Here is a 26,348-nt window from a genome sequence, read left to right on the forward strand (position 1 = left end):
TCCGGCCTCCAGCGCTGAGCTAACACCTCTGGAGGTGCAGCATTAGAGTTCAAACCCTTCTGCAGAGTGAAAGGCACCATGCTTTCAGGAACACAACACCAGAAACACCAATTAGAAACATTCACCTGTACATCAGAAGCAGATCAAAGAACTGACTCAGGCATAGTTCAGGTCTGAATCAGGTCAACATGTTCTGTGTCTTTAGGTTTCTGCATCAGGGGGCGCTGCCACCACATTCTCCCCGTAAACTGTTTATTATTCATCAACTGATCAGTTATTGATCAATAACTGATCAATAACTGATCAGATTAGTCTTTGGAAATCAAGCAATAACTCATTGATTGGAGAACAGAGGAATCATGTTATTTGGATCATTTGGGTTTCACATCAAAAGGTGGCTTTCCCTCTGATTATGTATTTACACACACACACACACACACACACACACACACACACACACACACACACACACACACACATATATACAATGTATACATCACTTCAGGGAACATTACATTGACTTATATGCATTTCCTGGAGACTTAACCTAACCATAACCTTAACCAAGTCTTCACCCTAAAATTAATGATTGCCCTTATGGGGACCTCCATTATGTCCCCATAAGGGAGGCAAATCTGACTGTGTAAACAGATTTAGGTCCCCACAAGTATAGTAATGCTAGGCCACACACACACACAGTTCATGTATCAGTGTAAATATTCAGCTTTTAATGTTTGGATCCGGCCAGGTAGAATGGTCTTGTTTTCCCTTTCTGAGCTTTTCTAAATGAACCAGAAGTGTGTTTCTTTATTTAATAGCACACGCACATGTACACACACACACACACACACACACACACACACACACACACACACACACACACACACACACACACACACACACACACACACACACACTCAGGTAGCAGAGAGTGATCTTGTTTCCCTTTCTGAGCTTCTCTAAATGAATCAGAAGTGTGTTTCTTTATTTCTAACATTTCTCTTGAATTGGTTTTAAAACCTAATAGTTTGTGATTTTGATAATGTTGCTATTATTTAGGGGCAGGGAGGTTTTGTGTCCATAGCCAGCGGACTGTGACCTTCTCTTTAGTTTGGGGTTGAGAGGTGAACGTGACATGAAGTGGCTCTGCATTGTTAACCCTTTCCTGTCCGTGTTTCTCTTTCCAATAAAAACCATCTCCCAAATGTCCGTCTTCTCGTCTTTCCATAAACACATGTATTGGTTTCTACTCGTCTCAGACACGAGAGGAAAGTGGATTTGATGTGAAACTAGAGATCCAATGGTTTACTGCTTTCTACAAAGAAACTAATGAACATGTTCTCTAATGGAGGAACATGTAACAAAGTAACTCTGAGTGATGTATTGATCTCTCTAATGTGTGTGTTATCAGTGTGTGTCGCTGCACTCAGCTGTTCTCAGAGCTCCTGCTCCAGAAACCTGTTGAGGTGAAACCTGCCCGGCAACTGATGAGGTTACCATGACGACTGGGAATAATACAGTTCTGTGTTGTTAGGAACATTTAGTGAGGCTCAAACATTACCTTTGGGTTTCCATTGATCTGAAGTCATTTCCATCAGAGACACGTTCACTTACAAACTCAATCACATTTAGAAACCTGTCAATACTTCCTTTAGTTACCTTTCCATATTGATCACCTTTAGTTACCTTTCCATATTGATCACCTTTAGTTACCTTTCCATATTGATCACCTTTAGTTACCTTTCCATATTGATCACCTTTAGTTACCTTTCCATATTGATCACCTTTAGTCACCTTTCCATATTGATCACCTTTAGTTACCTTTCCATATTGATCACCTTTAGTTACCTTTCCATATTGATCACCTTTAGTTACCTTTCCATATTGATCACCTTTAGTTACCTTTCCATATTGATCACCTTTAGTTACCTTTCCATATTGATCACCTTTAGTTACCTTTCCATATTGATCACCTTTAGTTACCTTTCCATATTGATCACCTTTAGTTACCTTTCCATATTGATCACCTTTAGTCACCTTTCCATATTGATCACCTTTAGTTACCTTTCCATATTGATCACCTTTAGTTACCTTTCCATATTGATCACCTTTAGTTACCTTTCCATATTGATCACCTTTAGTTACCTTTCCATATTGATCACCTTTAGTTACCTTTCCATATTGATCACCTTTAGTTACCTTTCCATATTGATTCCAATATTTATTATTACAATTATTATCATTACATTTGTATTATTATATTATTATTACATTTGTAATTGTATGTGATTTAAAGTTTATAAAGAAGCAGTGAAATCCTTTCAGAACAAACCAAAGTGTTCGTGTACGTTGTTAGAAAGTGTGTTTCTCCGTGTGACTCAGAGGCAGCTCTCTCTCAGCACCCTGACTGAGGAACCTGTCGCTCCTCACCTGGTTATAAACTGATGGTGTTTGTTTTGGGTCATTGCATGTTTCTCTGTGCCGAGCAGCTTCTGCCTAACCCGTTCTCCAGCAGCTGGAAAGTCCCTGCTCTCCTTCCCTTTCTGTCTCGTGACTCAGCCGGGCTGTTCTGCTCCAGATATCTCATGTTGTATTTACTGTCTCTGAAATACAGCAACACGTGCAGACAGACTCATTCCAGGAGGTCCACGAGGCTTTGAGGTTAGCTTCCCTGTAACCTGAGACTCTGAGGCAGCAGGAACAAAAACACTCCTTTGCTCTGCAGCCTCGCTTCCTCACTTCGTCTCCTTTGCTCTGCAGCGTCGCTTCCTCACCTCGTCTCCTTTGGTTTGCAGCGTTGTTTCCGCACCTCGACTATTGATCAGGTAGATGTATTGATCAGGTAGATGTATTGATCAGGTGTTTGTATTGATCAGGTATTTGTATTGATCAAGTAGATGTGTATGCTGTTCTCTCTCAATTCAATTCAATTCAAAACCTTTATTTATTCAGGTGGAAACCCATTGAGATCATTGACCTCTTTTTCAATGGTGCCCTGACTCTTCAGGTGAACCCCCGCTGTCTCTCTGTGACTCCCCTCATTTCCCCTGAGAGTGACAGCGCACTATTTATTTCCTGCTGCGCAGTTCACAGTCTGAGTCTGAGCAATAGCTCCCCTGCTGGTTGAGTTCGGAACTGTTCCCAGCAGTCACGTGATTTCCTCTAAACAGTCCGACCAGCAGGAGGGGAAATCCATCCATGAGTGAAACCACTGCTCCTGAGCGCCATCTAGTGGGAACAACTGGAACTTAAACAATAAAGACGTGTGCAGATCTTCATGTCTCCAGTGTGTGGTGGTTCAGGTCCAGAGGAAGAGAAGCTTCATCACAGCAGGGGACAGGAGAGGGTTTTAGGGTCAGAACCAGAGCACATTCTCACACTGTTTTCACCACACCTCCTTATTTATTTATTTTAAATATTCTACTTGTCATCAGTGTGAACCCGGACATGTTGAGACCCCAAAGTGTAATGATAGAAATGTAGAGTAGGGTCTCCAGCACATAGAACCTGCCGGATGTTAACCTGCATATGTTGGGACATTTACACAATGAACACAAGCTGCTTTAATTAGCATTAGCAGACAATAGCTAAAACATGGTTTGGCCGATTTGGACGGTTTGAGGTTTTTGAGGACCTCTATTGAATAAATAATATATATTGGAGCAGTGGGTGAACATCTGATAAGAACAGTTTGCTCTGCAGATTATTAACCACTGAATATAAAATAGTGTTTATTGGTGTTTATCACAGATAATATGAAGAGTAACGTGTAAGAGCTGGAGGACGATCAGACGCCACGTAAAGAAACTAATGGTTAAATGAATGGACTTAAAGATGTGAATGATGTTCTGCAGTTGGTCTTATTTAGAGTCAGTGTCACTAATGCTGTAACTCTTCAGAGCTATTGGAATGGGAAGGTGATGATATCCAATCAGAAGAGATCAGTGAGGCATCAATGAGGATCTTATTGATTTAAAAGCATATTGATTACACAGCGTGAGGAACACACATAAGATGGAGAAGACATCATGTTAGTATGTCGTCTTTCAACAAGAAGGTTGTTGGTTCGATTCCAGTCCTTGTGGAGTCAAGGGAAATAAAAAAAACATATTTTATAAAAATGTCAAAATTCAAAGAAAAATTCAAATTTCTCAAAAATTAAAGTTAGATTTCTAAAAAAATATCAAAATGATTTTTCTCTTAGTTTCTAAAGAGATCTGAGGGTCGACGAGACCTGAGAAAGAGATGTATCAGTACAGGACATTTACCATGTGACTTGAAGTACAATAACATTTAAAGTAATTCAACTGTAATTTCTTTAACTGAAGCCCCGTCCTCTTCCTGTGACTTTACAGAAATCCAGAAAGACAAATGACACAACTAGAAAGAGAAATATACAAGAGAGTTTTATTAAATGTTGAAGTTGAAAACATCAATCTGGTGCACTTTGAGAGCAACTGTCACAATTCTTATGTCATGTCACGGTTTTAGTTTGGTGTGTCCGGTAATGGGTTTTTGCTGTTCTGTTCTCCCTGTCATGTTTTCCTCCTTGTATATTGTCTGGTCCTTCTCTCTGGTTGCGTTCCGATAATCCAAAAATCAGCTCCTAAATTCTAACCCTACCTCCTATTCCTTGACCTCTGAGTGAAACGTCACGGGGTTAAGGGATAGTGGATAGGAGAATTCAAAAGGACTTAGGAGAAGAGACTGCGGTACTTTAGAGAATCCGAATGCACTTTCACTATCCCACGTGTTTATGATGCGCTAGCGGACGTCATTGTGTGCGTCTGCTGCTGTGGGGAAACTATGGAAACTACAGTTTTCTGTACAGCGGACTACAACATGGATGTTTAATAAGAACGAGGGACTCATCTAGAGACTCTGCACCGTGCTCTGATGCTGTTGCTTTATGAACAACAGAGAAACATATTCTTCATGACCAAAGCTGGAATTGAAATAAAAAAGGAAAGTGAAACTTCTGCTCGTCACCCTCTCCCTCCGGTCCACATTAATACAAATGATCCCAATACGTATGATTGTATGAAAAGATCTTAAAATCAATACAAATGTATTTATTATAAACGTTAGTCCTTAACACCTATCACTGTGTCACCTTTCAAACATCTTTTAAAAGTTGAACAAACCCCACACAGCTCAGTGAAATGTTGACTTTATTTGATCATTTCAGTAAAAACTAACGTTCATATTTCTCTTTTTGATTATAATACTGATGAACGTTCAAAACAAAGCACTTTGGCAACTTACCACATACGTTTTAAAATGCTTAATAAGCACCGTAACTTTCATGATATAATTTTTCCGTCATAATCATTTGTTTCTGTGAACGGCCGACTGTTGTGTGACGCAAATACTGCGGTTGCAAGGCATTGTGGGGCAGCATTTTCTCCTCTCCTTTCGGTTAGGGAGGTCCAGTGGTTCCTAAGCTAAAGGAGGTTATAAAGGAAGTTTGAAACCTCCTTTCCTTTCATTTGGAGAATTGGAACGGCACTTAACATGGCTGCCACTGACGTACTTCCGGGTCATTTCACTTGTTTAGGAAGGTTCCTAAGCTAAATGGACTATTGGAACGCAACCCCTGTGTTGTCCTCCCTGTCGTTAGTTTCCCTGGTGTGTCTAATTGTCTGATTGTGTTCACCTGTACTTCTTGTGTGTCTCCTGTGCTCATCATCACCAGCCCCGCCCCTGATTGTTTTCACCTGTGTCTTGCTGTCATGTGTTTAAATTCCCCTGTCTCCCAGTGTCAGTTCGTCTTGTCATGGTCAGGTATATGCTCTTGAAAGTTTGTTCCTCACTACGTGAGCGCTTTCATTTTGTTCTCTATTTTTGTCATCTCAACTTGAGATCTGATAGTGACCTTTTTTGTTCATCTTGCTGTATTTTGGAAAAATAAAGTATCTTACCAATACTTTACTTCTGTCTCCCGAGTCGTGCAATTGGGTCCTACCTCCTAAGTGTCTGAGTTCGTAACAGCAACATTAGGAGATCTATGGATACATCTCTCAACACCCATGAAACAGAACTGTAAGCAGATTTATTTTTCTTTATGCCTATTTCACATATCACTGTCCTTTCAAACTGTATTCTTTATTAATAACACATTTGTGTTACTGTCATATAGTATTTTATACCAGTTTACTTTATTCTCTTATTTTTTTTATAAAGATGTGCCTCTACCTCACTGGTTGGAGAAAAAGCTTCTTATATTCATAATCCATCAACTTCCTTCTGCTCACTGAAACCCCGGCACCAACCCAAGGACTTCTTCTCCCTCAATCAAACATCCCCCCATGGTTTTAATTACATCACTAAACCCCGCCCCTCATGCCGTGGTGGTGGACTGGCTGTCATCTACAATCAGAACATCCGGACTACAGAACTCACCCTCCCCTCAGTACCATCCTTCGAATTCCTCGCCTTCAAAGCCCCTCCCTCACTGACAGTTATCCTCATTTACCGCCCCCCCAAACCACACCCCTCCTTCCTCTCTGATCTCACTGAACTCCTCACCATTGCTTCATCCATCTCCCCACGTCTGTTACTGCTCGGCGACCTCAACATCCACATGGACTCCCCCACCTGCAAACTTGCTTCTGAATTCTCCTCCCTTCTGGACAATTTCTCATTTACCCAATATGTCACCTTCCCCACCCTCGATAAAGGACACATCCTTGACCTTGTCTGCTCCACCAACCTCCCAGTACTCGACCTCCACCCCTGCCCCTTTCCCCTCTCTGACCACAAACTCATACAGTTCACCATCGCTTCCCCCGTCCGCCACCCCTCCCCCCATCTCCCTGGACCTCCCATGCCCTCCTCCCCACGGCCGCCTCTCCCAGTTCACTCTGGTTACCCCCCCTGAAATACTCAAACTGATCAGCTCCTCCAAACCCACAACCTGCTCGCTTGACCCTCTACCCACCCCTCTACTGAAGTCCTGCCTCCTCGTCCTCTGCCCCCACTTTGTCAACCTTTTCAACTCCTCCCTGTCCAAAGGAACCGTTCCCTCTGCCTTCAAAACTGCTGCTGTCACTCCCATCCTCAAGAAACCCGGTCTGGATCCCTCCTCCCTCAGTAATTACCGCCCCATCTCCAACCTCCCCTTTCTCTCTAAAACAATAGAACGCATCATCTCCAAACAACTCCACCGCCATCCACAAACCAACCAGCTTTTTGAACCCCTTCAGTCTGGATTTCGTCCTCACCACAGCACAGAAACGATACTCATCAAAGTCCTCAATGACCTCCTCACCTCTGCTGACACCGGTTCCCTCAACATCCTCATCCTCCTCGACCTGAGTGCAGCCTTTGACACCGCGAGCCACACCATCCTGCTTACCCGACTCCAGGACATCGGTATCGAAGGTACTGCACTCAGGTGGCTCCAGTCCTACCTCTCTGATAGATCCCACTTCATCTCCCTCAACAACCACTCCTCTGCCACAGCTTCAGTCACCCAAGGTGTTCCCCAAGGTTCAGTACTCGGCCCCCTCCTCTTCATCATCTACATCCTCCCCCTTGGTCAGATTCTCCGCCAATACAACCTGGACTTTCACTATTACACTGATGACACACAGATTTACCTCAGCACCAAATCCTCCCACAACCCCCCCCCCCCCTCACCCACATCGAATCCTGTCTGACTGCAATAAAACCCTGGATGCAAAACAACTTCCTCAAACTCAACAGCAATAAAAACTGAACTCCTCCTCATCGGCTCCAAATCCACCCTCAGCAAAACCCCCAACCTGACACTCACCATCGATGGCACCGCTGTTTCCCCCTCCACCCAGGCACGCAACCTTGGCGTTATATTTGACCCCACCCTCTCCCTCGAGCCCCACATCCGTCAAGTTGTAAAAACCTAATTTTTCCACCTCCGCAATATTGACAAACTCCGTCACTCTCTCACCCGCCCTGCAGCTGAGCGACTCTTTCACGCCTTCATCTCTTCCCGCCTTGACTATTGCAACTCACTCCTCTTCGGCATCAGCACTACGTCCCTCAACAGAGTCCAGCGTGTCCAGAACGCAGCCGCCAGACTCCTCACCCACACCAAATCATGGCATCACATCACCCCGGTCCTCAAAGAACTCCACTGGCTCCCCGTTTCACACCGCATCCATTACAAACTCCTGGTCTTCACTTACAAAGCCCTCCACCATCTGCCCCCCCCCCCCCCCCCCCCCCCTACCTCACTGACCTCCTCATCCTCTACCGACCCCCCCGGTCCCTCAGATCCACCTCAGCCGGTTTGCTTTCCATCCCCAGGGCCAAACTCAGGAGCTTCGGGGATAGAGCCTTTTCTGTGGCAGCCCCGAAGCTCTGGAACTCCCTCCCCCAAGACCTCCGTGAGTCTGAGTCCCTCACCCTGTTCCAGTCCCGCCTCAAAACCCACCTTCAACTCTGTATCCATAACCCCCCCCCCTCTCAACCAACTTCCTCCTGACTGCTTTTCTGTTTTGTTTTGTTTCTTTTTGTTTGTCTACCCTCCCTCCCAAATGTAAAGCGTCTTTGGGTTCAAGAAAAGCGCCATAGAAATATAATTTATTATTATTATTATATTCGTTAGCATAGCTAGCTAACCAGATGCTAACAACAACAAAGTTATTGACTGTATGATCAGTATGACAGATGAACAGATCGCCACTGGGCTTTCAACTAAAGACAGCCACGCAAAAACTGGGGCATGTGCATGGCTCCTTATGGGTACTGCAATTTTTGGAGCAGCGTTCCAGTGCTCTCCGGCAGAACTGCACCCGTCAGACGAGACATATATCACGTGATGACACGATAGGCTCGTGTTGTGTTCAAGGACCCTGACCTTGGCCAGGAAAAACAGGCACACACTTTTATTTTTTTTGCGGTCCAGATTTCTTTCATTTATTTTTGGCGTGTATTTATGAATTACCTCGAGGGCCGAATCGAATGGTCTCGCGGGCCGTATACGGCCCAGGGGCCGGAGGTTCCCCACCCCCTGCTGTAAATGTTCACTTTGTGTGAAAGATCCGGTGACATCAGCAGAATCAATAAACTGATCAGGAAAACTAGCTCTGTCATCGGCATCAAGCTGGACTTCCATGCAGCCTGAAGTTCAAACACATGTTTTGTCTTGAGATATTCTCAACATTTTTATATTGGATTTTTAAAACCTAAAAGGTACTTCCCAGTTCTTTAAGAAGGGTCAGAATATCTTTAAAACATTGAGCATTTCACCATTTAATAAGGACAGAGTTCTGTATTCCTGCAGGTGGCGTCAGCTCACAGAGTTCCTTTATCCATTCCCAACTCGGCCTGACGGAGGTTTTCCTCCTTTGTGACCTTTGAGCATTCATAATGATCCCAGAGCTCTGAGGAGGATGGAGAGGAAGGCTCTGAGCTCCATTAGAGGAGAGAGCTAGTTGTGAGTAACTGCATTAAGGGAATAATATCCCTCAATATCCTGCTGCTCACTTCCTGTGTGCACAACACTTGTTTAATGTATTATCATTATGAAATACGTGTTGCTGCAGAGCGACTTTAATAACATCCTGATGATCTCACTGAAGGGCCTTAGTGAGGATGAGTGTCTTCCTAACACACACATAACTTTCTAATCTCTTTCAATGCAGCCTGGTAGGACTTTGTACTAAAGCAGAGGGTTTGAGTGAAAGAGGATAGTTTGTGTGCCGTTACTTCAGGGAGACTTATCCTAAAAAGTAAAGAAGTTACAGTTTTGAAAATTGTTTTCAAAGTTTGAACGACATTTATTCTGCTCCTTTTTATGAATTTTTAAAAAGGTGTTTTACTGCTCTGATGTGATTGGTCAATCGCTTAGAGATGTCCCGCCCCTTAGCCTATCAGGTACAATGCGTCGGAGCGTTAGCCAATAGGAGCGTGAGTGTTCTGTAGTGATGTCACTATTTTTTGGATGTAAACAAAGAAGTCCAATGCAGGCTTTCTGTTCCTCCTCTTCCTCACATGTTCTTAGTCTTCATCTTCCTCTCCTCTTCCTCTCCTCTTCCTCCTCTTCCTCCTGATGATGGATGTTCCTGTCCGGCTAAGCTTCCTGATGTAAAGCCGAAGTGATGAACGACTTTACGGGGAGCGTTACTCCGGAGCCATTTTTAGAGAACCCGTTTGATGAACTCTCAGACGTCGCGTCCAGCTAATGAACACGTCTATTATTCATCACTTTTTAATTTGAACTCATGTGACGGAGATTCATGAGTTGAATGCTCTCTTTCGTGTTGGAGAGGAAAGCCCGGCTTCTTCATCAGGAACATTTCTACTGAAGCTCTTATTGTTCTATTTTGTTTTATCTTAGTTAGTGTTTGCTTTTACTTCTTATGTTTGTTTACATATTTTAATTGCATTTGATGTTTTTTTACTTTTTTTGCATGATTTTCTTTTTGTGTTTTCTTTTGAAATGTGTTCCCTCTTTGTGTCTTGTCTGGTTTTACTTCCTGTCTTTTAGATGTCCCCTCATTGTCTGATTGTGTTCACCTGTTGTGGTTCTGCCTGTCTTCTCCAGCTGAGTAGTACAAGATCTGAGTACTTCTACTTTTACTCAAGTACAAGATCTGAGTACTTCTACTTTTACTCAAGTACAAGACCTGAGTACTTCTACTCTTACTCAAGTACAAGATCTGAGTACTTCTACTTTTACTCAAGTACAAGACCTGAGTACTTCTACTCTTACTCAAGTACAAGATCTGAGTACTTCTACTTTTACTCAAGTACAAGATCTGAGTACTTCTACTTTTACTGAAGTACAAGATCTGAGTACTTCTACTTTTACTCAAGAACAAGACCTGAGTACTTCTACTCTTACTCAAGTACAAGACCTGAGTACTTCTACTTTTACTCAAGTACAAGATCTGAGTACTTCTACTTTTACTCAAGTACAAGATCTGAGTACTTCTACTTTTACTCAAGTACAAGATCTGAGTACTTCTACTTTTACTCAAGTACAAGATCTGAGTACTTCTACTTTTACTCAAGTACAAGACCTGAGTACTTCTACTTTTACTCAAGTACAACAACACCACCTGTCCTCTGGACCCTATCCCTTCAAACCTCCTTCAGACTATCGCTCCTGATATTCTACCTTTTCTCACCCATTTCATCAACCCACTCTCAACCCGTCTGATGTTATAAACTACAGGCCTGTCTCTCTCCTCCCGTTCCTGTCTAAAACACTTGAACGCGCTGTCTTTAAACAGCTCTCCTGTTATCTCCATCAGAACAACCTTCTGGATCCGCACCAGTCTGGTTTCAAGGCAGGTCACTCAACAGAAACTGCCCTCCTTGCTGTCAATGAGGAACTGCACACGGCCAGGGCCGTATCCAGGATTTCCTAAATACCGAGGTCCAAACGTGCTAGGGGGGTTCGGGGGATACTCCCCGAAATATTTGGGATTTTCATGATCTAGTTAGGTGCTCTTTAAGTCCTGTGGGGGGTCACACATTGGATAATATATTGATTTCAAACCATGTCAGTGGGCTGCAGCATAAATTATTTTTGAAAGTGCATAAGAATCAGTTGATTGTTACTATTAATGATCTGGACATGCAGAAGAGGCTAAAATGATCACAACATTGTCAACATTCATTTCCATGTCTCTCTCCTTTCCATAACCTGCACCCTCTCTTCCATCTTCTTTAGTCTCTATCTTCTTCCTGTTCATTACTCTCTCTGTCCTCTACTCTTTCTCTTTGTTCAATCTCTCCCTCGTTGTTCACTTTTTGCTCCTCCTCACTTGTCGCTCCTGCCAGTGAATTAAAAGCAATTCAGCAATTTAGTTCATTTCACTTGTTTGTTTGCATTCTTTTTGTCATTTAAATCTGTTTTGTTTGATTCTCAAAAGAGAACAAAGATGTAAGCAAATTCTGGGTGTGACCCTAGATAACAAACTGTCCTTCACTGCAAACATCTCTGCTACAACCCGCTGCTGCAGATACACTCTTTACAACATCAGGAGGACATGTCCCCAGCTGACCCAGAAAGAGACGCAGGTTCTGGTCCAGGCTCTCGTCATCTCACGCCTAGACTACTGCAACTCCCTCCTGGCTGGTCTGCCTGCATGTGCCCTCTGACCTCTGCAGCTCATCCAGAATGCAGCGGCTCGTCTGGTCTTCAACCTTCCCAAATTCTCCCATACCACACCGCTCCTCCGCTCCCTTCACTGGCTTCCAGTAACTGCTAGAATCCACTTCAAGACACTGGTACTTGCGTACTATGCTGAATGGATCTGGCCCTTCCTACATCCAGGACATGGTTAAACCGTACACCCCAGCACGTGCACTCCGCTCTGCATCAGCCAAACAGCTCGCTGCACCCGCACTGCGAGGGGGACCCAAGTTCCCATCAGCAGAAACTCGTGGGTTTGCTATCCTGGCTCCAAAATGGTGGAATGAGCTCCCCATTGAAATCAGGACAGCAGATAGCTTACACATCTTCTTCAGACTGAAAACTCATCTCTTTGGACTCCACTTCCAGAGATAGAATTACTAACAAAGCACTGATATACTAATAAAGGACTGGCTTATCTAGAGCCAGTTGAGTAGCACTTGAAATGTTTTAGCTCTATGAAACCTGATGTACTTATATGATTCTGTTTTCTTCAAGGTTGTACTTTGTTGGTCGAACGCACTTATTGTAAGTCGCTTTGGATAAAAGCGTCAGCTAAATGCAATGTAATGTAAAGTACAAGACCTGAGTACTTCTACTTTTACTCAAGTACAAGATCTGAGTACTTCTACTTTTACTCAAGTACATGATCTATCTCACACAGGCTCCGCCCTCTACTGGACTCTATGGGTACTACTCTCATCAATGATGCGCAAGCGTTCACACACTGAAGTTGTATAAACGTAGCCGGCTAATCAGGGCAAGCCTACCTGAATGCGCGCGCAGGCTCACAGTATATAAGGCGGCTGCGCCTCCTGACTGTCATCCTTTTCTCTTCAGCGAGCGGGACAACACCTGACAGAGAGAAGTAACACGTTTGAAAGAAGAAGAGTGTGATAAACCGCAGGTCAAAGCGCTGTGCGGGTGCAGGAAAATGATGGCCCGCGTGTTGTTAGAAAACACACCTCGGTGATAGCTCCGATTAATGCATTTCCCCGTCTGTTTGAAGACGGCGTTATGACGGAGCGCTCAAGGACCTCAGTAGTAAATCTGCCCTTTCTATGTCAGCCCCCCATGGGCCAAAGAAAGCCCGGCTTCTTCGTCAGGAACATTTCAGGCCTTATTGTTCTATTTCATTTGATCTCTTTACTTCTTATGTTTGTATATTTAATTAAATGTGATGTTTTATTAATAGTTTTTTGTTGTGATTTGAGTTTTTGTGTTTATATTTTTCCTGTTTTATTTTGAAATGTGTTCCCTCTTTGTGTCTTGTCTGGTTTTACTTCCTGTCTTTAGTTTCCTCTGATAGTCTGATTGTGTTTCGGTCTCTCTTCTCCAGCTGAGTCTTGTCTTTGTCATGAGTCTTATGTATAAAGTCTTATCTTCCCTAGTGTTGCTTGTCAGTTTGTCGTATTAGTACTTCTACTTTTACTCAAGTACAAGATCTTCGTTGTTTCCCTTCTGTATTCTGGATTCCTCCTGTGTGTTTTTAGTTTGCTCCTTTCCTCTTGTTGATCGTTCTCGCTCGTTCCTTTCTGTCGTGTTTGTTTGGTTTTTAATTAATACATCTTGTTTTATACCCCCACTGTATTTATTCTGCATTTGGGTCCTGATTACCTCCTGACATTTTTTATTTTATTTGTATACTCAAACTTTTATATATAATGTTTTTATTACCTATATTTATTCTACTCTATGTTATTTACTCTTTTATTGCATATTTTACATTTTACTTATGTTTATATAAATATATTTAGCTAAATATTTTTATTCTACTTTATGTTATCAATCCATTATTATTATTACTTTTTTTATTTCATCTTTTATTACACATTTTTACTTACATTTTGTATGTTTATTCGAATATGTTTTATATGTATTATTGTTATTATTATTTATGATGAATACTATAATTACGTGCATATGAATGGTGCTTTTCTTTATGATGATGATGATGATGATGATGCCTTCATCCTCATGGTATTCCTTCATTAGCGTCCCTGCCTCCTAATTAAAACAGACATCCAAGCTGAATTATGATCTCCATGGCAACAGAGTCAGAATGGAATCCCTTTGATCTCACCCTGTCCCACACGGAGCAGCGCGTTGCTCCACGGGCTAAAATTAGCCTCCTCCTCTTCCCCCTCTTCCTCTTCTTCGTCTTCTTCCTCTTCTTCCTCCTCTTCCCTCCTCTTCCTCTCTGGCACTATATCCAGACCTTTTGTTTGAGTGGTTAACATCTGCCATTTTTAGCATTTATTGCATTGGTCAAATTGACGCAATATGTTGCAGAAAATAATATGTTTTATTCACATTATAATGCAATTTAGTCAGAGCTCTTAAATTGCTTTATTTCAGATTCAAAATTATATATATATTATATAATATTTATATCGGAAATAGTTTTTCACAACATATTGGAAGAACATTTAAAATATATATATTACACATTATAAAGAGTAAAAGAAAAATCTGCAATAAAATAAAGAAGATATCTCCATTAATAGAGAAGTTAAAGTAAAAGGATCAGAATCTCAATATTTATTTAACTTCGGGCAACATTTAGATTTTTTACTGTAAAAAATATGTTAATTATAATAATGCATATTATAGAAAATAGATATTTAAAAATACAAATTTAAAGTAAAACAGTGCAATAAAAACATCAAATAAAATAATAATAATATAAAATGAATTAGAAATACTAATATACAAAAGTTGAAGTGAAAATGTGCAACAAAAAAATAATGCTTGTATTTGAACTATTTTAAATTGCCCATCCCTGTCAAATGGAAATACATTCAAATTAAAGTAGATAATAATTAAATACGAGTTGTTAAAGCAGTTGTAGTGATGCTTAATAAGATCATTTGGAGCTCCAGGAGTGAGAGCTCTGTATCTTCATGAGAACACGCTGTACAAACATCTGAAGCATGCCTTCGTAAATCAGCAGCGCAGTATTAATACATCACGTCGTTCACAAAGCCCTCCATGTGACCCAGGGAGGCCACATTCTGCAGGGCCTGAAACAGATCCAGCAGCAGGGCCTTTCATGGAGACACATGAACATGACATGTGAGGAATGGACCGTCCTGAAGTCACAGGGTTGTTGAACTCCACCTGGATCCATCTTCTTCTTATTATTTATAGACACATGCATTCTTCAGCATTTGGACTATGTTGTAAATATATTGTCTTTTTAATATGGGAAGCGTGTGGCGCAGTGGGTTACTGCGTTGGTGTTCAGATCGGGGGAGCACAGGTTCAAACCCCACTGCAGTCAGCATGTCGTTGTGTCTCTGAGATACTTCACCCCAAAGTGCTCCTGTGGGGATTGTCCTCAGTATTGAGTATGTTAGTCGCTTTGGATAAAAGCGTCTAACAAGTGATGTAATGTAATATTGTCCGTCCTGAGAGAGGGATCCTCCTCTGTTGTTCTCCCCGAGATTTCTAAAATGTTCCCAATTACTGGGGGTTTCTCCCATTACACTGGAACAACTGCTGCTCCGAAAACAAGCTGTTTTCACTTTAAATAAGTCAAAAAATCTGCCAATAGAAAAAGTAAAATGTTGCTTGGTAAGATTTCATGACGATGGGATATTTAGATAAATCAGATCTTGTAATTAGCTGGAGAACTCATTTAGAACTATATTTGACCAGAATCAGGAAATGTTGTGTTACAAAATAAACTGCAAATGCTCAAACGTGTTCTGTTTTCTGATGTTATTTGGTGATTTTCCATCTGAGATACAACTCAAAATAAGATTATTTGACTTAACAAGATGATGCATTGTCTAAAAACAAGAGCCTATATCTCACTGCAGTGTCACTTCTTAAATTATGTCTGTGTACTATAGAGACATATTCTGACTAGATATTAGACACATATACTCGGAAAGATTTAGAGTTTTTGTAGTGTACCTGGGCGGTTTCTTTGTGAGGGTTTCCTTGTCCGATGTCAGGCTCTAAGGACAGAGGGGGTCATATTCACATTCTGTACAAACTATAAAGTCCACTGAGACAAATGTAGAAAGTGTGATATTGGGCTCTATAAATACTTTGATTGAAAAAGCTAAACCAGTAAACAGCACTCAGTGTTTTCTGCGTCACATGCAACAGGTGTTGAACGTGTTAACAGACAAAACACTCCTCCAGCGCTGGTGTTAAATTACATTTTGTTAAAGTGGATTAGAGTACATTAGATTAACGTTATAGTCATTCCACTAAGTACTGAGACAACAAGATGCAGTACCCAGATGTTTGTATATGTTTGGGAATGAATAGTGAGATTGCATGTAGTAAGCTATGTGTGCAGTGTGGTATATAATAGAGAATAGATAATACACTGTGTGTGCTCATTAGCTCTTGTTGTGAGTGAAACGTCAGTGAAGGAGTGGAGAAGAGATTCCTGATTGACACGTGTATAATTAAGCTGCTTCTTTAACAAAGACAGATGCTTATTATCTGAACACTTACTGACTCTAGCCTGAAATCTTCTCTTTTTGTTTTTTAAACTGAATTTAACACATGAGAAGACGGGACTCTAACATCTCCAAAGGAATAGATACACATTTAAATGCATTAAAACCATGGCTTAGTTATTTAATATATTAAAGGGAACAGTGACGACGTTCCTGCAGCTCTCACACTTTGATGAAAACTTCCCAAAAAAAATCTGATTTGACCAAAAGGAAGCTTTCACACTGTGGCGTTTACAAGATCCTTACAATGTGGTATTATCCTGCTGAACAAAACGTGTAAGTATCACAAACGTTTGAGATTATTTTCTGTTGGACTACAACATTATGCAGGGCTCTCAAATTTTGAACAGAGTTCAGAGTGAGACGCACGCGTCTCAAACAAGCCTAGTTTGTTTACAAAATTGCGGCTCAACTTGGTGGGCGGTACCCTAGAAATAAATCTCTGCGTGAGAAATACAAGGTGTGGCGTGTGAGCGTGTGAATGGAGTGAAATGCTCTGAATATGTCATCACTGCAAACGTCTTTGGGTTAGCTTTGAGGATGTGTTGAGGGTTAGCTGAGCTTTCAGGATGTGTTGAGAGTTAGCTAAGCTTTGAGGATGTGTTGAGGGTTAGCTGAGCTTTCAGGATGTGTTGAGGGTTAGCTTAGCTTTGAGGATGTGATGAGGGTTAGCTGAGCTTTCAGGATGTGTTGAGGGTTAGCTAAGCTTTCAGGATGTGTTGAGAGTTAGCTTAGCTTTGAGGATGTGATGAGGGTTAGCTTAGCTTTGAGGATGTGTTGAGGGTTAGCTTAGCTTTGAGGATGTGTTGAGGGTTAGCTAAGCTTTCAGGATGTGTTGAGAGTTAGCTAAGCTTTGAGGATGTGATGAGGGTTAGCTAAGCTTTCAGGATGTGTTGAGAGTTAGCTTAGCTTTGAGGATGTGATGAGGGTTAGCTAAGCTTTGAGGATGTGATGAGGGTTAGCTAAGCTTTGAGGATGTGATAAGGGTTAGCTAAGCTTTGAGGATGTGTTGAGGGTTAGCTAAGCTTTGAGGATGTGATGAGGGTTAGCTAAGCTTTGAGGATGTGTTGAGAGTTAGCTAAGCTTTCAGGATGTGTTGAGGGTTAGCTGAGCTTTGAGGATGTGTTGAGGGTTAGCTAAGCTTTGAGGATGTGATGAGGGTTAGCTAAGCTTTGAGGATGTGTTGAGGGTTAGCTAAGCTTTGAGGATGTGATGAGGGTTAGCTAAGCTTTGAGGATGTGTTGAGAGTTAGCTAAGCTTTCAGGATGTGATGAGGGTTAGCTAAGCTTTCAGGATGTGTTGAGGGTTAGCTAAGCTTTGAGGATGTGATGAGGGTTAGCTAAGCTTTCAGGATGTGATGAGGGTTAGCTTAGCTTTGAGGATGTGTTGAGAGTTAGCTAAGCTTTCAGGATGTGTTGAGGGTTAGCTAAGCTTTGAGGATGTGATGAGGGTTAGCTAAGCTTTCAGGATGTGTTGAGGGTTAGCTGAGCTTTGAGGATGTGATTAGAGTTAGCTGAGCTTTGAGGATGTGATGAGGGTTAGCTAAGCTTTCAGGATGTGTTGAGGGTTAGCTAAGCTTTGAGGATGTGATGAGGGTTAGCTAAGCTTTCAGGATGTGTTGAGGGTTAGCTGAGCTTTGAGGATGTGATTAGAGTTAGCTGAGCTTTGAGGATGTGATGAGGGTTAGCTAAGCTTTCAGGATGTGTTGAGAGTTAGCTTAGCTTTGAGGATGTGTTGAGAGTTAGCTTAGCTTTGAGGATGTGATTAGAGTTAGCTGAGCTTTGAGGATGTGATGAGGGTTAGCTAAGCTTTCAGGATGTGTTGAGGGTTAGCTAAGCTTTGAGGATGTGATGAGAGTTAGCTAAGCTTTCAGGATGTGTTGAGGGTTAGCTAAGCTTTGAGGATGTGATGAGGGTTAGCTTAGCTTTGAGGATGTGTTGAGGGTTAGCTAAGCTTTGAGGATGTGTTGAGGGTTAGCTAAGCTTTGAGGATGTGATGAGGGTTAGCTAAGCTTTGAGGATGTGTTGAGGGTTAGCTAAGCTTTGAGGATGTGTTGAGGGTTAGCTAAGCTTTGAGGATGTGTTGAGGATTAGCTGAGCTTTGAGGATGTGATGAGAGTTAGCTGAGCTTTGAGGATGTGATGAGAGTTAGCTAAGCTTTCAGGATGTGTTGAGGGTTAGCTGAGCTTTGAGGATGTGATGAGGATTAGCTGAGCTTTGAGGATGTGATGAGAGTTAGCTGAGCTTTGAGGATGTGATGAGAGTTAGCTAAGCTTTCAGGATGTGTTGAGGGTTAGCTAAGCTTTGAGGATGTGTTGAGGGTTAGCTAAGCTTTGAGGATGTGTTGAGGATTAGCTGAGCTTTGAGGATGTGATGAGAGTTAGCTGAGCTTTGAGGATGTGATGAGAGTTAGCTAAGCTTTGAGGATGTGATGAGAGTTAGCTAAGCTTTGAGGATGTGATGAGGATTAGCTGAGCTTTGAGGATGTGTTGAGAGTTAGCTAAGCTTTGAGGATGTGTTGAGGGTTAGCTGAGCTTTGAGGATGTGATGAGGATTAGCTAAGCTTTGAGGATGTGATGAGGATTAGCTGAGCTTTGAGGATGTGTTGAGGGTTAGCTGAGCTTTGAGGATGTGATGAGAGTTAGCTAAGCTTTGAGGATGTGATGAGGATTAGCTGAGCTTTGAGGATGTGTTGAGGGTTAGCTAAGCTTTGAGGATGTGATGAGGATTAGCTGAGCTTTGAGGATGTGATGAGGATTAGCTAAGCTTTGAGGATGTGATGAGGATTAGCTGAGCTTTGAGGATGTGATGAGGGTTAGCTAAGCTTTGAGGATGTGATGAGGGTTAGCTAAGCTTTGAGGATGTGATGAGGATTAGCTGAGCTTTGAGGATGTGATGAGGATTAGCTAAGCTTTGAGGATGTGATGAGGATTAGCTGAGCTTTGAGGATGTGATGAGGATTAGCTAAGCTTTGAGGATGTGATGAGGATTAGCTGAGCTTTGAGGATGTGTTGAGGGTTAGCTGAGCTTTGAGGATGTGATGAGAGTTAGCTAAGCTTTGAGGATGTGTTGAGGGTTAGCTGAGCTTTGAGGATGTGATGAGGATTAGCTAAGCTTTGAGGATGTGATGAGAGTTAGCTGAGCTTTGAGGATGTGTTGAGGGTTAGCTGAGCTTTGAGGATGTGATGAGAGTTAGCTGAGCTTTGAGGATGTGTTGAGGGTTAGCTGAGCTTTGAGGATGTGATGAGAGTTAGCTAAGCTTTGAGGATGTGATGAGGGTTAGCTAAGCTTTGAGGATGTGTTGAGGGTTAGCTAAGCTTTGAGGATGTGATGAGGATTAGCTGAGCTTTGAGGATGTGATGAGGGTTAGCTAAGCTTTGAGGATGTGATGAGGGTTAGCTAAGCTTTGAGGATGTGATGAGGATTAGCTGAGCTTTGAGGATGTGATGAGGGTTAGCTAAGCTTTGAGGATGTGTTGAGGGTTAGCTAAGCTTTCAGGATGTGATGAGGGTTAGCTAAGCTTTGAGGATGTGATGAGGATTAGCTGAGCTTTGAGGATGTGATGAGAGTTAGCTTAGCTTTGAGGATGTGATGAGGATTAGCTGAGCTTTGAGGATGTGATGAGAGTTAGCTTAGCTTTGAGGATGTGATGAGGATTAGCTGAGCTTTGAGGATGTGATGAGAGTTAGCTTAGCTTTGAGGATGTGATGAGGGTTAGCTAAGCTTTGAGGATGTGATGAGGATTAGCTGAGCTTTGAGGATGTGATGAGAGTTAGCTTAGCTTTGAGGATGTGATGAGAGTTAGCTTAGCTTTGAGGATGTGATGAGGGTTAGCTAAGCTTTGAGGATGTGATGAGGATTAGCTGAGCTTTGAGGATGTGATGAGAGTTAGCTTAGCTTTGAGGATGTGATGAGAGTTAGCTTAGCTTTGAGGATGTGATGAGGATTAGCTGAGCTTTGAGGATGTGTTGAGGGTTAGCTGAGCTTTGAGGATGTGATGAGGGTTAGCTAAGCTTTGAGGATGTGATGAGGATTAGCTGAGCTTTGAGGATGTGTTGAGGGTTAGCTAAGCTTTGAGGATGTGATGAGGATTAGCTGAGCTTTGAGGATGTGTTGAGGGTTAGCTGAGCTTTGAGGATGTGATGAGGGTTAGCTAAGCTTTGAGGATGTGATGAGGGTTAGCTTAGCTTTGAGGATGTGATGAGGGTTAGCTAAGCTTTGAGGATGTGATGAGGGTTAGCTAAGCTTTGAGGATGTGTTGAGGGTTAGCTAAGCTTTGAGGATGTGATGAGGATTAGCTGAGCTTTGAGGATGTGATGAGGGTTAGCTAAGCTTTGAGGATGTGATGAGGGTTAGCTAAGCTTTGAGGATGTGATGAGGATTAGCTGAGCTTTGAGGATGTGATGAGGGTTAGCTAAGCTTTGAGGATGTGATGAGGATTAGCTGAGCTTTGAGGATGTGATGAGAGTTAGCTTAGCTTTGAGGATGTGATGAGGGTTAGCTGAGCTTTGAGGATGTGATGAGAGTTAGCTTAGCTTTGAGGATGTGATGAGGATTAGCTGAGCTTTGAGGATGTGATGAGAGTTAGCTAAGCTTTGAGGATGTGATGAGGATTAGCTGAGCTTTGAGGATGTGATGAGAGTTAGCTTAGCTTTGAGGATGTGATGAGAGTTAGCTTAGCTTTGAGGATGTGATGAGGATTAGCTGAGCTTTGAGGATGTGATGAGAGTTAGCTTAGCTTTGAGGATGTGATGAGGATTAGCTGAGCTTTGAGGATGTGATGAGAGTTAGCTTAGCTTTGAGGATGTGATGAGGATTAGCTTAGCTTTGAGGATGTGATGAGGGTTAGCTAAGCTTTGAGGATGTGATGAGGATTAGCTGAGCTTTGAGGATGTGATGAGAGTTAGCTTAGCTTTGAGGATGTGATGAGAGTTAGCTTAGCTTTGAGGATGTGATGAGGGTTAGCTAAGCTTTGAGGATGTGATGAGGATTAGCTGAGCTTTGAGGATGTGATGAGAGTTAGCTTAGCTTTGAGGATGTGATGAGAGTTAGCTTAGCTTTGAGGATGTGATGAGAGTTAGCTTAGCTTTGAGGATGTGATGAGGGTTAGCTAAGCTTTGAGGATGTGATGAGAGTTAGCTAAGCTTTGAGGATGTGATGAGGGTTAGCTTAGCTTTGAGGATGTGATGAGGGTTAGCTAAGCTTTGAGGATGTGATGAGGGTTAGCTTAGCTTTGAGGATGTGATGAGGGTTAGCTTAGCTTTGAGGATGTGATGAGGGTTAGCTTAGCTTTGAGGATGTGATGAGGGTTAGCTTAGCTTTGAGGATGTGATGAGGGTTAGCTAAGCTTTGAGGATGTGATGAGGGTTAGCTTAGCTTTGAGGATGTGATGAGGGTTAGCTTAGCTTTGAGGATGTGTTGAGAGTTAGCTAAGCTTTGAGGATGTGATGAGGGTTAGCTTAGCTTTGAGGATGTGATGAGGGTTAGCTTAGCTTTGAGGATGTGATGAGAGTTAGCTTAGCTTTGAGGATGTGATGAGGGTTAGCTAAGCTTTGAGGATGTGATGAGGATTAGCTGAGCTTTGAGGATGTGTTGAGGGTTAGCTGAGCTTTGAGGATGTGATGAGGGTTAGCTAAGCTTTGAGGATGTGATGAGGGTTAGCTTAGCTTTGAGGATGTGATGAGGATTAGCTGAGCTTTGAGGATGTGATGAGGGTTAGCTAAGCTTTGAGGATGTGATGAGGGTTAGCTAAGCTTTGAGGATGTGATGAGGATTAGCTGAGCTTTGAGGATGTGATGAGGGTTAGCTAAGCTTTGAGGATGTGATGAGGATTAGCTGAGCTTTGAGGATGTGATGAGAGTTAGCTGAGCTTTGAGGATGTGATGAGAGTTAGCTTAGCTTTGAGGATGTGATGAGGATTCGCTGAGCTTTGAGGATGTGATGAGAGTTAGCTTAGCTTTGAGGATGTGATGAGGATTAGCTGAGCTTTGAGGATGTGATGAGAGTTAGCTTAGCTTTGAGGATGTGATGAGGGTTAGCTAAGCTTTGAGGATGTGATGAGGATTAGCTGAGCTTTGAGGATGTGATGAGAGTTAGCTTAGCTTTGAGGATGTGATGAGAGTTAGCTTAGCTTTGAGGATGTGATGAGGGTTAGCTAAGCTTTGAGGATGTGATGAGGATTAGCTGAGCTTTGAGGATGTGATGAGAGTTAGCTTAGCTTTGAGGATGTGATGAGAGTTAGCTTAGCTTTGAGGATGTGATGAGGGTTAGCTTAGCTTTGAGGATGTGTTGAGGGTTAGCTTAGCTTTGAGGATGTGATGAGAGTTAGCTTAGCTTTGAGGATGTGATGAGGGTTAGCTTAGCTTTGAGGATGTGATGAGGGTTAGCTTAGCTTTGAGGATGTGATGAGAGTTAGCTGAGCTTTGAGGATGTGATGAGGAACATCCAACAACAGAATGGGAAGTGTGGACAGAACAGAGTTACATTAATATGCACCTGAAGTATTCTCTGAATTGTTTTTGACATTACTCGAATTGTTAGAGATGCATTCCCGTTGCCAATAGGAACAGGTCAGCGTGACATGAGATGTATAAAGGAACATAGACAAAGGAAACGTACGTCATGTTGACCGATTCCAATGCTGGAACTGTTTTAAACACAAAGGGAATCATCAGGAAGAGGAGGAGCTCAGGAGAGTTTGTTATGTTCATTTGGATTTTCAAAACTTGGCAACTTATCGTACTAAATGACACATATCAGGTGGGTGGGGAAAGCAGAATATATGTGTGTAGTGTTTGTATAATGAGGGCTTTTGGTATTGTGTTGTACGTACCCTATTTGAAACTCTAATAAAACTAAAACTTGTCCGGGCTGCACTCTTCAGATCTGCCTCTCGTCTCTACACACTAAATCTAGAAAAGAATGCACACTAAACATTTTAAACTCAAGGTTCAAGGTTCAAGGATTGTATTGGTCATACGTACATTGTTAGTATGACGATGAACATCTTAGGTCACAGGCTCCTCCAACAGTGCAACACAATAACACAGAATAACAGAAAAGATAGCAAGTAAGTACAAAAATAAAAATAGTCAAAAAGTGAAATAGTGCAATAAGAGTCTATACACACGTGATTGGGAACTGCAGACACATTACAGCCTGTACTCTCTGTGAGCAGTGAAGGGCTCTCTGGTGCTTCCTGCTGTTACAGAAGAGAGACTCGCTTAAAGGGAAGTGCTTCTTTGTCCTGCATGCTACAGTATAATGGACCTCTTAAAGCTAATGTAGGCTGCAGGATGCATGCTGAGTTCAAGTCCCTGCAGAGGTGCAGCCCTGAGAAACATTCAAATAAAAGGTTGATCAAATCTGGAAACATTTATCTTGATGCATAAATATCTGTTTCTGCAGAGCTTTTAGTCGATGGTTTTCCCCACATTTGATCCCATTTTCAGTGAATGTGCCAAATATATGATGTGCACTCACTCACCAAGGACATGTGAGCACATCTCCTTTCACCGTAGCAAGTAACAAAAATTCAAATTCAAATTGACAAATACATTTAAAATATCCCAAATAATCCTACTTCCCCTTCCCTGCATGGTATACAGTTCTTCACATATTTCCAAATTTAGGGCTTAATAAAGATAGAAATAGCAAAAAAAGGAATACTTTCTTAATAAAACGTATAAAGTCCAGACATAATAAACCAATATACGTATACAGGTCAATCATTAGGCTTTATGAGGGGCTGATAAAGTTAGTTTGTTCTGTATTTTCCCCAGAGTACCTCAGGATAGAAGTTGATTGATTACCAGTTCTTAAGCACACTGTATTTTTATTATTTCTGCAAAATATGACTGCATGCTTCTCTCTATTAAACCCTCATTTTAAGCAGACACTGCTCACACTGTCACTGTGTGGTTATTGCTGTTACATTTTTTTTTTTCATGTGATCAATACCTGGTTTGAGTGTTTACAGACTGATGACTTTGGATGGTGAAAACAAGTCAAACATTGGTGCAGAGTGTCTCTTCATTATCTTGTGTGACTAATCAATCAAACTTAAATTAAACCTGTGATGAGTTCATAACGAGGGGTTTTAACCCGCGCTGCCCGTCGATTATTGAGGATCAGAATGTTAATAACAACCACCTGTAGAGCTAACTCTGTGTTTCGTCTTCATTAGCAGCTGATTCAGAAATATGTCTGACCATGTACTTTTAAAGGTGCAATGGGGAATGCCTTCACACATGCTCCAGAGAAATGGTGTGCAGAATTTTGCATTTAGACTGGATCCTACCACCTAAATTAACAAATCACATGTCAACATGTTTTCACTCTCACTGCTGTAGACACGAGTCTGCAACCATAAGATACAAAAGAATGACTCTAATCTAAATTATGAGAGGCACTACTTTGTGTGATAGCTGGCTAGATAGCTAATAGCTAGGTAGCCAAAAAAGGTAGCCAACTAGTTAGATGGATAGCGACTGTTAGCTAGTTTGAGTAGAAAGTTATTGTTAGCTAGCTAGCTTGTCAAAAAGATAACAAACGTAAATGCAAACGTTTTCTAGCTTTTTAAGTAGACAGTTTGCTTACTAGCGAACGTTAGCTAGCTAGGGCTGGACCTGTATTATAAGAAAGGAGTGAGTAAAGTAGAGTAGTTGTCAATACTTGTTCAGTTTTCTGTGACTATCTGCCTCACCCTCTCAGACTTTCAGTTGCGCGCTACTAAAGAGACGTGTTACCATGGAAACCAAACAATGGTGTAGCTGTATTAAAGTCCGAGTGGAAACAGTCCTGAGTAAATCTGATTTTGTCAGAAATCGGGAGAAATGCGGGAGAAATATGACCCCGGGAGGAAACCGGGAGAGGGCTATGAAATCGGGAGTCTCCCGCGAAAATCGGGAGGGTTGAAAAGTATGGTTATATTTGATTAAAAAAATATTAAGAGTATATACTTTCATAGGGGGAAAGTAGAAGGTCAATGATAGCAATATAGAATATACAAAATCAAGAAGATACTGTAAGTGATCTCTACAATAAAACAGTTTCAGTGTTTCCCACAGAATTTGATTCTATTTGTGGGGGCACCGCCATTTTACTCAGGTGTAACTAAAGTCTGCTTTAAGGGTTGTTTATATTTCACATCATTAATCAGAATCTGCAAAGTAACTCAAATAAATGTAGTGGAGTAAAAATACCAGGTTAACCTCTGAATTGTGGAGTAGAATTACAAAGTAACAATGAGCTGTCATGTGGGTATATATTAATGCTGCCCATTATGGACACAAGCGATTTCCCCCCATTTATTAATTACATGTTTTACATTTAATAACACCAATGTCATGGCAACTTCTAATTGTGGGAAAAACAAAAACGTTCAGTGGAGACGTCCCATAGAACATTTTGCTAAGCACAATAGCCAGCATGTGTAGTTCTGGGGGGGGGGGGGGCGTTCGATTCCAGCTTTGTATAGTCTGGCGTGGTTTCGTTCAATTTCAAACAGCTGTTTGACGCTAGGCTAACCTTGGTGCACTGCCACTCCAACATCCAAATCCTAGAGCTTGAAGATTAATCACGGGGACTGTAGTCCTAAATGATAGCTGGGGATTATGGGTAGTGTAGTGTCTTCGGCCATCCTAAACCATAGTCCTAAACTCCGAGAGGCCTACGTCTGTTTCCGATTATTTTTATTTTGAAATTCAGTTCCTGACGGACGTAAAAAAATCACGAGAT

The 26,348-nt window shown here is 41.9% G+C and overlaps 1 protein-coding gene across 7 annotated transcripts in view; it reads left to right on the forward strand.

Annotated features, from left to right (window-relative positions):
- The window catches only part of LOC307022900 (class I histocompatibility antigen, F10 alpha chain-like), a 151,959-nt gene that overhangs the window by 53,311 nt on the left and 72,300 nt on the right, over nucleotides 1–26,348 (forward strand). For 4 of the 7 annotated variants that reach the window (XM_079655814.1, XM_079655815.1, XM_079655813.1 and 1 more), the window contains exon 6: nucleotides 1–1,205. This exon is cut by the window's left edge and continues 19 nt beyond it. The exons of 1 other annotated variant lie outside the window; for it this stretch is intronic. In XM_079655814.1, coding sequence (XP_079511940.1) covers nucleotides 1–46 — 46 coding nt within the window. In that variant the 3' untranslated portion in view covers nucleotides 47–1,205. Of the gene's footprint in view, nucleotides 1,206–26,348 lie in introns of those variants that run through there. 2 more of the 7 variants (XR_013803515.1, XM_079655812.1) reach the window with 2 other exon arrangements.

The sequence above is a fragment of the Notothenia rossii genome, assembly GCF_949606895.1.
Source record: "Notothenia rossii genome assembly, chromosome: 10".
NCBI classification, from domain to species: Eukaryota; Metazoa; Chordata; class Actinopteri; order Perciformes; family Nototheniidae; genus Notothenia; species Notothenia rossii.